This window comes from Moschus berezovskii, chromosome 19, assembly GCF_049115385.1.
Source record: "Moschus berezovskii isolate FMDL1 chromosome 19, NW_MosBer_1.0, whole genome shotgun sequence".
Classification (NCBI taxonomy): Eukaryota; Metazoa; Chordata; class Mammalia; order Artiodactyla; family Moschidae; genus Moschus; species Moschus berezovskii.
This window is the reverse complement of record NC_142478.1, coordinates 59,070,049-59,082,439: the sequence shown is the minus strand read 5'-3', so window position 1 is coordinate 59,082,439 and position 12,391 is coordinate 59,070,049. Positions and strand designations below refer to the sequence as shown.

The following is a 12,391-nucleotide window of genomic DNA, read 5'->3' as shown; positions in this document are numbered from 1 at the left end:
GGGAGCATCGATCTAGCCAGGAGCAGTTTCAGAGAAGAGCACTTACACAGGTTCTAATGGAGGCATCTGGCGCATTAGTGTAAAAGGAGGAACCAGGCAAGGAGGGGGCGGCTAGTTAGGACTCCCCCTCATTTCCAGGAAGAATGCAGGCAGTGAGTTAACCCTGTGCCAGCCTTGCTCAGGGTGGCCACTGTACTGGGCCCAAACCAGCACCTCAAACAGAACTCAGGTCTACAAAAGAACAGTCTCTGGGATTAAACAGATGTAGGTTCAAACCCTCACCAATCCTAGTGTGACCTCGGGTGGCTCACTTTACTTCCCCAAGTCCCTTGTCTGCAGAAAGGATGGTGTAGAGGCACCCTTTAATAGGGCTGTTGGTAGCGTTAAATAGGATATTCATCCCATCTCTGTCAGCAGCTGTGTGACCCAGAGCACACTGATTGCCCCTCTCTGAGCCTCCGTTTCCTCTTCTCTAATATTCATATATGATTTATATCCAGCAGGGTTTAGGGAGAATTAAATACTGTGTTAGACGGTTAGGTAGCATCACTGACCCTACGGTCATGAATTTGAGCAAACTCTGGGAGATAGTGAAGGACAGGGAAGCCTGGCGTGCTGCAGTCCGTGGGGTCGCAAAGAGTCGGACACGACTGAGCGACTGAACAGCACCAGCAACAAACACTGGTGTCAAGTGTCTTCTCAGTGTCTGGCTCGTCATAATACAAACTGTCCCCAAGTCACAAAATACTGGTTAAACCTATTTTTAAACAGTGTCTTAGTTACACTTTCAAATAATGTATTCAGCGTGGTTTTCCTCAACATCCAGCTACATCTGGGGGCAAAGGATTTATAAATTTAAAGCAGTGAGTCCAGTTGTTAATTGGAGTAGGGGGAAGGGAAGAAGTACAATAAATACACTAGTTCCCCTGTGTTTCCAGACGTTTCAGACACTGCTAGTATATTTACTGTATTTTTATCGGATGAATAGTTGGATGTCCGTTTCCTTCAATCCTCTTGTTTGCCTGAGTCAAGACTTCTGCCTTTAGGGCTCCTCCTTTGTTCCTTCCCGCTGTGCCTGCCGATCCCAGTAACTGGCGTGGGGTCATCTCATGTCTGATCATGATTCTGCCACCTGGCCCAGTGACCTGCACAAGCTCCTCACCTCTGAGCCTCAGATCCCTCACCTATAAAAACAGGCCCAAAACATAGCTCAGGAGCCCATTGCAAAGCTTTACCTCTGTGTACAGGAGATAGCACCACACACCCAGAGCCTGGCGACAGCTCTCCAGCCAGGAGCCAGCACAAGTTCTATCTCTGTCACCACCGTTGTGAAGAATGTTGCTCTAACAGGATCTCCCTGGCCTCCTGCCCTCTGTCTGTCTCTGCAGCGAGCCCATCTTCCGCCAGCTCTGCGTCCTCCACTGGCTCCTGGAGGCCCTGACTATCGACCACAGCCACCACACCATGAAGCCTGTGATCACCTGCTGGAATCCCAAGTAGGTCTCAGCCCTTCTACCTGGGCGATTGGCAGGGCAGAAGCTCCTGTGGGTTCCCCCGTCTTTCTCCTGTTTCTTGGGGGGTGGTAGGTTGCTTTAGGAATTCTATCCTGTTGGGTCCAAACTGCAGCAGTGAGAACCCTCGTGTGCACGGCCTCCCAGCATCTCTCCCCAATTCTACATGCAGTGACATCACATTGGAAGCTCCAAATCAGTCAGCCAGGGCAAGAGTATTCACACCACAAAAACTGGCTGGCCAGCCATCCCAGCCCAACCCCACACAGCTAGGTTGTCTGCCGCTCTCTTCCTGGATTCTGTCTCCCCAGCACTGTTCATCACCTGTTCCTCTTTATTTTTTCCTCCTGTCCCCTTCCCATCTACTCTTCCCATTCTCCATGTTTTCCCCTTTCTCTTAAGGTTTTGTTTTCTCTTTTTTTTTAGTATATATTGAAAACTGTTTCTCCACTTTCACCCAAGGGAGTATTCTATGTTCAGGTCCCAGGAGCAGCTGACTTTGCTCAGGCAGAAGCTCCAGCACCTGTTATCTAAGCCATGAAAAGTGTTAGATGCATCTCCACCAGAGAGCAGGGCTCCTCAGCAGCCTTGAGGCCACTGTCGCAGGAACTGCGTCGCGCATACAAGGCAGAGCAAGGAACAGGCAGGCGTGTCAGGTGTTGTTTCTTTAAGGAGAGTCAAGTTGTCTGCAAGAACAGAACCAGAAGAGTTCTTGTAAGGATTAAGCAAGATAAAGTATGCAGAACATTCAGCATGATGTCTGAGGATGCAGCGAGTGCTCATTAAATGATAGCTATTCAAGATCAAAATCCCGATTTTAAAGAGCAGTTAGGGATGTGACTGTCAATACCATTGAGACTTAGGGCGAGGGAAGAAATACACCTCTGAGCAGAATTTTACCAATGGCTGAGAGCTATGTTCATGGCATGAATGGAAAAGCATGCAAAGAGATGGAGGGGTGAAGAAGCTCCATGAGTTCAACCCACATCTGGTTGCAAAGATGGGCAATCCAGGGAATGACCCCACGAGGAAAATACCAAGTCTTCACTTCTCCTGACTGAGAGTTTCTGAGTTTCCACTATCAAGCAGCAAGCATCTCCTGTTACTGAAGTGCTTGAAATATAAACCCTGAGTCCTGACACCCACCCGGCATTTTCCAGAAGGAAACATCCATCCGCTGGGACCTGTAGTTCCCAGAGGTTTCATTTCTATTAGACGTAATGATGGCTGTAGGTCTAGTCCCTGCCCGCTTATGGATTTTATAGAAAGAAAGTGGGGTGATTCAGTACCTCAAAGCGGGCTTTCTACAGGCAGCAAAATTTTACTAACTGGCAGCAGGCATGCTGCAAACATGGTCTTTGTTCATCGCAGGAAGATCCCATATTTGGGTAGATGGGTGGATGGTCGGGAAAGTGGAGAGATGACAGATTTTAGGATGTCCTTCTGAGTTGTGTCTGAGTCTCTGCTTTATTTAGAAAGAAAAAAAAAAAAATCTTACCAATTTCATCATGTGGCAATAGAAACACATTATCATTTTCTAGTATCCTCATTAATTCTACTTCTAGCCAAGAGAGTTTATTTCAATTGACAAGATGATCAGGTCCAAACAGAGCGGAAACAGAGCCTTCAATAATGAATGCACTAATTACCCTCCTCTGAGAGATGGAAGCTTCTGTTTAGTCAAAGTAAGACTTGTTTTATACATGAAGGCCCACAGATTTTTATGCAAACCTTTGGGGCCAGCTGCATTTCAAAATTGTGGGTTTTTTTTTTTCCTTTTTTGGCATTTTAGAATGGAAATATGGGACAATATACCATATAGAGCAGCTTACTCCCAGAGGGAACTAGAACAGCACCCTATCGTCAAACATATTTCTGCAGAAAAAAAAAATGAATGTTTACACTAAATGGATACTCAAGGTAAACAAAGGTCATCAATAGTCTTCCATCAGTTCAGATCATGTTTTGCTGCCAAGTAAATTATAAGTTTTTGTTTTGTTTGTTTTCAAGACCCTTTGGCTTTTGGAATTGAATAAAGGGTTGTGAACTCATGTTGGTTTTATTCTTATTAGAGATGCACTTTCCAAGGACTGAATAGAAATGAATGGACCTTTACAGAGAAGCAGACAAGACCCTGTGTAAGCAAGCACTTCAAGCCTTAGTGACACCTCTTCTTAGTCCCACTCAGTGGGAAAGAACAGGGTAGACCCCAGGTCAAAGAGGGGAGTGAGAAGTTACCGATTTACCTTTCAGGCAGAAGGAAGGAGCTGCTCCAAGCGCCCTGAGCCTCCGCAGTCAGGAATCAGTGCTCTGTCCTGGAGCTGCGTGGACAGCACGGTCAGGTGTGTCATACTACCTCAGCTGGCCAGAGACACCATTGGGCCCACTCTTTTTTTTTCCCCCTTTTCTGACTGCATTGTGCAGCTATAGCAGTGAAAACCTGGAATCCTGACCAGTAGGCCACCAAGGAATTCCTGGACCCACTCTTTTTCTTTTAAGATTTATTTACTTATTTTATTTTTGGCTTTAGTGGCTCTTCGTTGCTTCATGCAGGCTTTCTCTAGTTGTGGTGAACAGAGGCTACTCTTCATTGCAGTGCATGGGCTTCTCACTGCAGTGGCTTCTCCTGTTGCAGAATATAGGCTCTAGGCACACAGACTACAGTAGTTGCGGCTCAAGGGCTCTAGAGCATGGGCTTAGTAGTTGTGGTTCATGGGCTTAGCTGCTCCATGGCACGTGGGATCTTCCCAGACCAGGGATCGAACCCATGTTCCTTGCCTTGCAAAGCGGATTCTTAACCACTGGACCACTAGGGAAGCCCTGGACCCACTCTTAATTGGAGACTCCGAATGGTTATAATTTTGACTTTCATCAAGATAGCCCAGACACTCAAGAGCTGGGCTTCTAGGCCCAAAGAACCCACCGCCTTCTTTAGAAAAAGATAGATGCCTTTCTACATATAAAACATTTCAAATATGACACAGGTACCTAAATCTAGACACTGTGTTATAAGGAAACTAGCTGTCATTTGAGTGCTTTCTGTGTCAGGCACTGGTCAGGAGATGTGACCTCATTTGAGCCTCATTCTGACTTAAAAATAAGGAAACTGAAGCAAAGAGAATTTAAGTAACTTGCTGTAAGTTACACAGCTAGTAAAAGTCAGGATTTGAACCCAGGAGAAGGAAATGGCAACCCACTCCAGTGTTCTTGCCTGGAGAATCCCAGGGAAGGGGGAGCCTGGTGGGCTTCCGTCCAAGGGGTCACACAGAGTTGGACATGACTGAAGTGACTTAGCAGCAGCAGTAGCAGCAGCCCAGAAAGTGAAGAGGAAATAAAGAGCCTCTTGATAAAGGTGAAAGAAGAGAGTGTAAAAGCTGGCATAAAACTCAACATTCGAAAAATTAAGATCATGGCATCTGGTCCTGTCACTTCATGGCAAAAAATGGGGAAACAGTGGAAACAGTGGCTGACTTTGTTTTCTTGAGCTCCAAAATGACTGCAGACGATGACTGCAGCCATGAAATTAAAAGACACTTGCTCCTTGGAAGAAAAGCTATGACAAACCTAGACAGCATATTAAAAAGCAGAGACTTGACTTTGCCTACTGCAAAGGTCCATCTAGTCAAAGCTATAGTTTTTCCAGTGGTCATGTATGGATGTCTGAGTTGGACAATGAAGAAAGCTGAGTGCCGAAGAATTGATGCTTTTGAACTGTGGTGTTGGAGAAGACTCTTGAGAGTCCCTTGGACTGCAAGGAGATCCAACCAGTCCATCCTAAAGGAAATCAATCCTGAATATACACTAGAAGGACTGATGTTGAAGCTCTAATACTTAGGAAGCCTAATGTGAAGAGCTGACTCATTAGGAAAGACCCTGATGCTGGGAAAGATTGAAGGCAGGAGGAGAAGGGGACAACAGAGGACAAGATGGTTAGATGGGGTCACTGACTCAATGGACATGAGTTTGAGCAAGCTCCAGGAGGTGGTGAAGGACAGGGAAGCCTGGTGTGCTGCTGTCCATGGGATCGCAAAGAGTTGGACACAACTAAGCGACTAAAGAACAACAAAGCCCAGATGCAAAGCATCTGCACTTAACCACTAAATGATTGTTTCCTCTGTTTCTCGCTAAAGCCCAAAAATCTTCAATTAATCTAGGAACTTGGACTGCAAGGAGATCCAACCATTCCATTCTAAAGGAGATCAATCCTCGGTGTTCACTGGAAGGACTGATGCTAAAGCTGAAACTGCAATACTTTGGCCACCTCATGCGACGAGTTGACTCACTGGAAAAGAGTCTGATGCTGGGAGGGATTGGGGGTGGGAGGAGACGGGGACGACAGAGAATGAGATGGCTGGATGGCATCACCGACTCTGTGGACATGAGTTTGAGTGAACTCTGGGAGTTGGTGATGGACAGGGAGGCCTGGCGTGCTATGATTCATGGGGTCGCGGAGAGTCGGACACAACTGAGTGACTGAACTGAACTGAACTGAATCCAATATCAAAAAAATAAAAAAGGACAACTCATTATGAAGTATTATTTGCCAGGATATAAAAAGGGATCATAACTTACTGAGATCGTATGACATGTAAATATATAATTTCCTTTAGAAGAAAAAAGCTAGTCTACATTTATTGTTTTGCAACTAAATTTTTGTTGTTTACCTTAATATATGGGGATTATCTCTCCATGTCAAAACTTCTTTTAATAACTTTGGGGTTTATCAACATACTTAACCAATTCTCTCAAGATCTTGAGTGTTGGACAGATTGTCACTTTCAAAAAAAAATGCAGCACTGTTCTGAACAACACACAAAATGGCAATTTTTAAACTAAGTTGTTTTCCCCTTGTCATGCATCCCCACCACCCCCACCCTGGAAAGCCTCATCTTCCTCAAGCCTACTTTTTTCAGGCACTCCTGGGGATACACCCATGGGAAAAACAGACATTGTACCTGCCCTCTGGAGCTTCTATTCCAAGGGAGGTGGTGGGGAGCAGCAGATAATAAACACGTAATAATCAAGATACTTTGAGATAGCAGTGGGCGTTGTAAAGAAATTGCCAGGGTGATGTGATAGTGACGGGGTAGTGGGGTGACTTTTAAGTTGAGTCGTCAGGGGAAGACTCACACAGAAGGTGACATCTGAGTGAAGTCTCTGACTTCCCCTGCACTGGTTTAATATCATCATCCTCCCACTCCTGTACTCAAACAGACATCCCTACAGGAGTGGGAGAACATGGCTGGCTGGCCAGAGAGCCTATTACTCTGGAGGTGGGGCAGGCACCCTGGCCAGGGAGAGCCGGGGAGCTTTGACCTTCGGCCTCTCCCTGCTCCAAAATCAGCGGGTACCTCTGTCCTCCATCTCAGTCGTGGACTCGTGAACATGTCCTAAACCCGCCAGCAGAGCCTCTACCCTCAGAAGCAAATGCAGATTCAGAAAGAGCGAGCGAAGCATTTGAGAAAATTACCCAGATTGCACTGTGGATAGATGTCTTTAAGTGGCAGCCAGAGTTAGAAGAGATGCAGCAGTGCTCAACGACCTCTTCCCTTGGTTTCTAGCCAATAGAATCCCCAGAAAGCTTTAGCAGGGAGAGACTGTGGTCTGAAGATCATAGCGGCTTCTCCCCCACCGATGTGCCTGAGGGCCTCCTACCCACCACCAGCACCTCCTCCATACCACACTGAGATGTCTGTCAAAAAAGCACATGTAGTTCATAGTTCAGCTGTATCCAGTTCTCCATACAAGGCATCCTGCCAAGCTCCTAACAAGCCCATTTCTTTGCATCTTCATTCTAATCATCCTCTGACTCAGCTACTATTTCCCCATTTGACAGATGAGGACACTGAGACTCAGAGAGGGTCAATGTTACAAAAAAAAATTGCACATCTCAGAAGCAGCAGGGCAGGCAGAGGACTCAAGACAGCTGGTCCACCAGATTCTTAAACCCACAGTTAACTACCCAGGTATACCCCTTTTCCTGGTTCTGATGCTCAGAGAGACTGGCCTGAGATCACACAGACAATAAATCAGAGCTATCAATTAGGTCAGGTAAATTAAGCTGCCGGGACGATCAACCCCCCAGTTTCAGCCACTTAGCACAGCCCAAGTTCACATCTCACTCACCCTGTACATGTAATCCACACGGGACTCTGCTCACCTCAGTCACCTGGGGGCTCAGGCTGATAGGAATTCCATCTCATCATAAGCTTCCCCATCAGCACAGCAGGAAAGGGAGTCTGACTTGAGCACTGACCCTTAAAGCATCCTCCCTACAGGCCACAGGTCACTTGCATTCGTTTTTTTTTTTTTTTTTTTTAAACAAAGCAAGTCACAGAGCTATACCTAACTTCAGAGAGCCAGGGAAACCTGGGACCCCGGTGGGTGAAGGGCACTGACTGTGCCTCCAGGCCTTGGGAAGGAACACCAGCCTGCCTGCCCTCCTTGCTTGAGGTGTGTGCAGTCAGCACTGTGGACAACAATGCTCAGGTTATTTCCTTTTCTCTCCCTATTGATCCTCCTGTTTGGTTTATTTGCTACTGAAAATGAAACATCAGAGAGACCAATCCTGTCTAACCAGGCCCTTTCTTTATCAATGGCTTTGCAAGAGCGATGCTCAGGGCTTTTTAAAATCCCTGGGAAGCCTGCTGCATTTTTAGCTCATTTAACCTGCTGCCTGAAGTTGCAATAGATTTCGGGTCGTCTTGGAAGTCTGCATGAACGAAAAACCTCCATCTTCCCAATTGGGTCTGAATATTTAAGATTTTGAAAGCTTGGCCGGTACCAGATTTAATTTTAAAGGGGAAAGAGGCGCTGCTTTTGAACTTCAAGAAGAAGGCTGGAGGCACAGCAGGGGCTGAGTTAGCAAAGGGAAAAGGCGAGAAAAGCCCTGTGGTCTTGAAAGAAAACGCTCCAAAGCGGAAACGCTAAAGCTTCCAGTTGGTGAGCCTTAAATCAGACTTCAAAAGCGCCGCTAGTTTAAATATTGTTTATAGGACTGAAATATCGCTCCTTTCTCTGGCTGGATTTTGAATATTCCCTAATTTGATTACTCGGGGGAGAGGCAGGCAGAATCAACATTAAATGAGCTTCACTGTTAATTATTCAGAGGGCTTTTTATTGTGTAATCAAACATAAAGTCTTACAAAAAGCTTGAAGGCACATTCTCACCCTGCCCTCCGCAGCCCGACTTTCACCCTGTATGCATTCCTCGGGCATCAAGGCTGTGAGCTGGGAGATGCCCAGGAAGGCTCTGCTAACAAAGAGTGTACACATCCCCTTCTCCACTGGGGCTGGTAAAAGCCTTTGATTCTGCTACTCAGACCCCCGTGCCACAAAAATCAGTCAGTAAGTAAGGTTCACCTTTGCCTCCTATCTAAGCATCTCCCCTGACCAGCAGCCCCTGATGAGTCTAGATTCCTGTTGGTGCCTCCCCACAGTCAAACTGGTCTGGCCATCTCATTCCTTTTAGTCCCTCCTGTATGCTGAGTGACAGCCAGCCAAATAAGGTAAAGGCTCCCAGACATCTAAAACTCCTTTCTGCAGGGAAAAAGGAGATAAACAGATGGATGTATGAATGGAGAGATCAAGAGATCAATCAATCAATCAGTTGCTACAAAGGTAAAGGTCATTACTGAGTCTTCCAGCTTGCTTGTCAGCAGGGCTCCACCACCCTGTAGCCACAAGTCCAAAATCCAAAAGACTCTGAAAACTCAGTTTTTTTCCATAACTCAGTTTGGCAGCAAAATCTGACTTGAACCAAACTGATCTGGTGGCAAAACTTGAAGCTATTTGTAGTCTTTATCCCACCTACTGTAAATATTCATATATACAGCTGCAGAAATATTAACGTGTTTAATTAAAAGATGGTGCCTCAAAGCCCACTGGAAGGATTGTGTTAATATGTAGTATACATACAGCGTATTTGCGTTGCAAAATGCCAAAATTCTGAATTTGGCAGCACATCTGGTCCCATGGGTTTCAGATAAAGGGTTCTAGGTAGGTCACTTTCCAGACCTACTGGGGCATCAGTCTCCTACTCAGAAAGTTATAACCAGGTTTCCTGGGACCTGAAGTTTATTCAGTTGTGGAGAGGAGCACTTTAAGAAAAAGAATACAAAGTTAAAATACAAAAATTAGTTACAGGGCCCTGAAGGGACCCACGCAAGGGATGGTCATTAGATCCATTGTAAATATGCATCTGGGCAAGTGACCAAAGACCCCAAGTTTGTTTTCTCATCTGTAAAATGAGATGATAAATGTCTGCATAACAAGGTGGTGTTGAGGTGATTCAGCGAGAATGCACAGACGCGTCTTGCATGTAGGATTGTATAGAACTTTCACTCAGTAAACTCCAAACCTGTGATTTTCATTGTGCAACTCATCCCACAAGCTTCCCCCAGCACCCCTCCCCACAGCAAGCACACCCAGAAATTCTCTCTGTATCACTCAGAATTGTCCCTGATGTGAGACCTTAGGCACCAGAGCAGGCAGAGATTCAGAAACAAACATGCGTTTCGATTCGCCCCCAAGAGGAACCACAGACCTGCTCTGGAGTCTGCTAGAGGAACTGAGTCCAAGATGCAGATAGATCAGAATGTGGACAAATACGCTCCAGCTCCCAGGCCCTACCCGGCAGGCTGCGGTCTCTCCTAACCTTGGTTCTCACTCACAAGACCCCGGCCATGGAGAACTGCCCCTCCCACTGTTTCCTGAGTACAGGAGGGGGAAAAAATCACAGCGGAGAAGTGGTACCATCCATCACCGATTTATTGCTTTTCTTAAAAGTACTTGTAATAAACTGAGGCTCTAGAAACGGAAAACTCATTAAGCTGTTTCTCACTCAGGGACCCAGGTGGAAGCAAAAGCACAATAAAAAAAATCAATAAGGACAAGTCCATGGGACAGAGATGGGAGCACTTCGTCACAGCGCCGAAGGTAACCATCTGCTCACCACTCTCACATAGGTTACCAACCCCAACTTGGTGGGGGGAGGCGTTTTTTGCCAGTCTTTTCTCTAATGGGATTTTTTTTTTTTCTAGTTGGTTCTCTGAGTGAAGGGAAATCAGAACCTCATGCTGTTGGATGGCTTTTGTGAATTTTAATTAAAATGGTTATCTGGGGATTGTAGAAGAAATGCCATTTGGCTAGATATCACTTCACAGAGGAGGGGAGGAGTGGCAGAGGAGCTGCCTAATAAGATGGCACCAGGAGGAAATGGATTCACCTCGCTCTTGAGCTCTGTATTTTTAATCAATAACAGTCATTTCTCTTTCTCTCTCTTTTAACTCAGAAAACAAGAAATGAGTGATTGAACAGACAGGGCTTTCTATAAACTAGAACGTGGGTCTATTATTGAGAAAATCCAGAGTTCCGTTCTTTTCACTCAAGAGTATTCCTAACTCCCAAACCCACCCACTTAGCAAACAAGCCCCATAATAATAATAATGGCAGGAGTAGAGCGCTTAAGGCAGTTGAGAGAACACCCAATGAGATTTTTGTTGAACCTGTGCCCCAACCCACAGAATGGAAATTGTGTTGGTTTCTGCCCATTTCTCAACATTAGCAAAGAAACCCAGGAAACAATACACAGTCTCACTTTGAAAATGTTAAAATGCTGTGCATTATTGTGGTTATATAGTTTTTAGAAGCCACTCTAAACAGAATTACAATGGGCCAGGTTCTGTGCTAAAGAAGCTCTTTAGGTGTTATTAGCCAGTCCTGGCCTCCTGATAACTCCATAAGACACTATTCTTGTTTCCAGGTAGGAGATCATAAAGTTGGGGCTCAGAGAGGTTAAGTAATTTGCATGAAACCATACAGACCCAAGAGTTAACTAATCCTGGGTCTATTTATTAAACACCAAACTCTTCAAAAGCATGTTTTCTCTGGCATCGTGATTATCATCGCCCCTCAGGAAGTTTCACCGTTTTCTTGCTTATTCATCAGAGCACTCCTAGATCTGAGAAGTAGAGCCTTTGTTTTTATCACAGAAAGTTGCTATGGAGATACCATGTGCATCTGTCTCCAGAGATGCACAGAAAAAAGCGGCAGAAGCCACGAACCTTTAAATAAAAAAAGTCCTTCAGGAATATTCACAACTATAGTTGGAGGAGGGGTGAGTGAATCACTGCACTTGAACTCCGAGTTGAAATCCCTCGTGGGCAAGTTGGTGGGTGACACTCTAGGCTGCAGTGTGGTCTGTCCTGAGGGTGGGAAAGCACTGAATCAGGAGTCAGGAGACCTGGTTTAGCCACTGTGACCCAGCTCACCGCGTGGCGTTGGAGAAGTCCTTTCCTCTCTCTCGAACTCAGTTTCCCCACCTGCAGAATAAGGACTTTGAAAGAGGCTCCAGTCAACTTCCACAGCAATCATATTCTTCTTTACGTGTAGAGCTCATCAGTACCAGGGCAGTGATCCTCAAAAGCTGGGGAAATTGCATAAATGAAAAGATTAGGCTGGGTAATATAGTAGGGAGTGGGGAGGTCTATGGCAAACAAGAATTCTGCATAGCTAAAGGAAACAGCCTAGCTCTACTCAATTCACCATGTGAAAATGGGATCCAGAGCTTATCATTTTCAAGAGAGACCAGTAACCTCAGTACTTCACATGAAGATATCCCGTTTGTAGAATTCTGAGCAGTTAAACATGTCTCCCCATGGGCCACCAGTTTGAAACCCCTGCTTCTAAGAAAGTATAAGGAAACCTTTTCCTTGTTTTTCCAAAAAGCAGTCCCTCCTGGTTGGAAACACAGCAGCCAATTAACACCACTCCTTGAGTGAAATACCAGACAGAGAGAAGAAGCATTTTGGGATTTAAGTCAATTCAGGGAGAGTCAGTTCAATAAAGGGCAAGCAGGATGCCGAATCTGCCTATCACAC

The 12,391-nt window shown here is 45.6% G+C and overlaps 1 protein-coding gene across 1 annotated transcript in view; it reads left to right on the top strand.

The window, feature by feature from the left end:
- CCDC60 (coiled-coil domain containing 60) overlaps nucleotides 1-12,391 on the top strand; it is a 175,291-nt gene that overhangs the window by 139,522 nt on the left and 23,378 nt on the right. Inside the window, exons 5-6 of the mRNA XM_055405510.2 lie at nucleotides 1,389-1,496; nucleotides 10,358-10,448. Of these exons, the coding sequence (XP_055261485.1) occupies nucleotides 1,389-1,496; nucleotides 10,358-10,448 (199 nt within the window). The remainder of the gene's footprint in view (nucleotides 1-1,388; nucleotides 1,497-10,357; nucleotides 10,449-12,391) is intronic.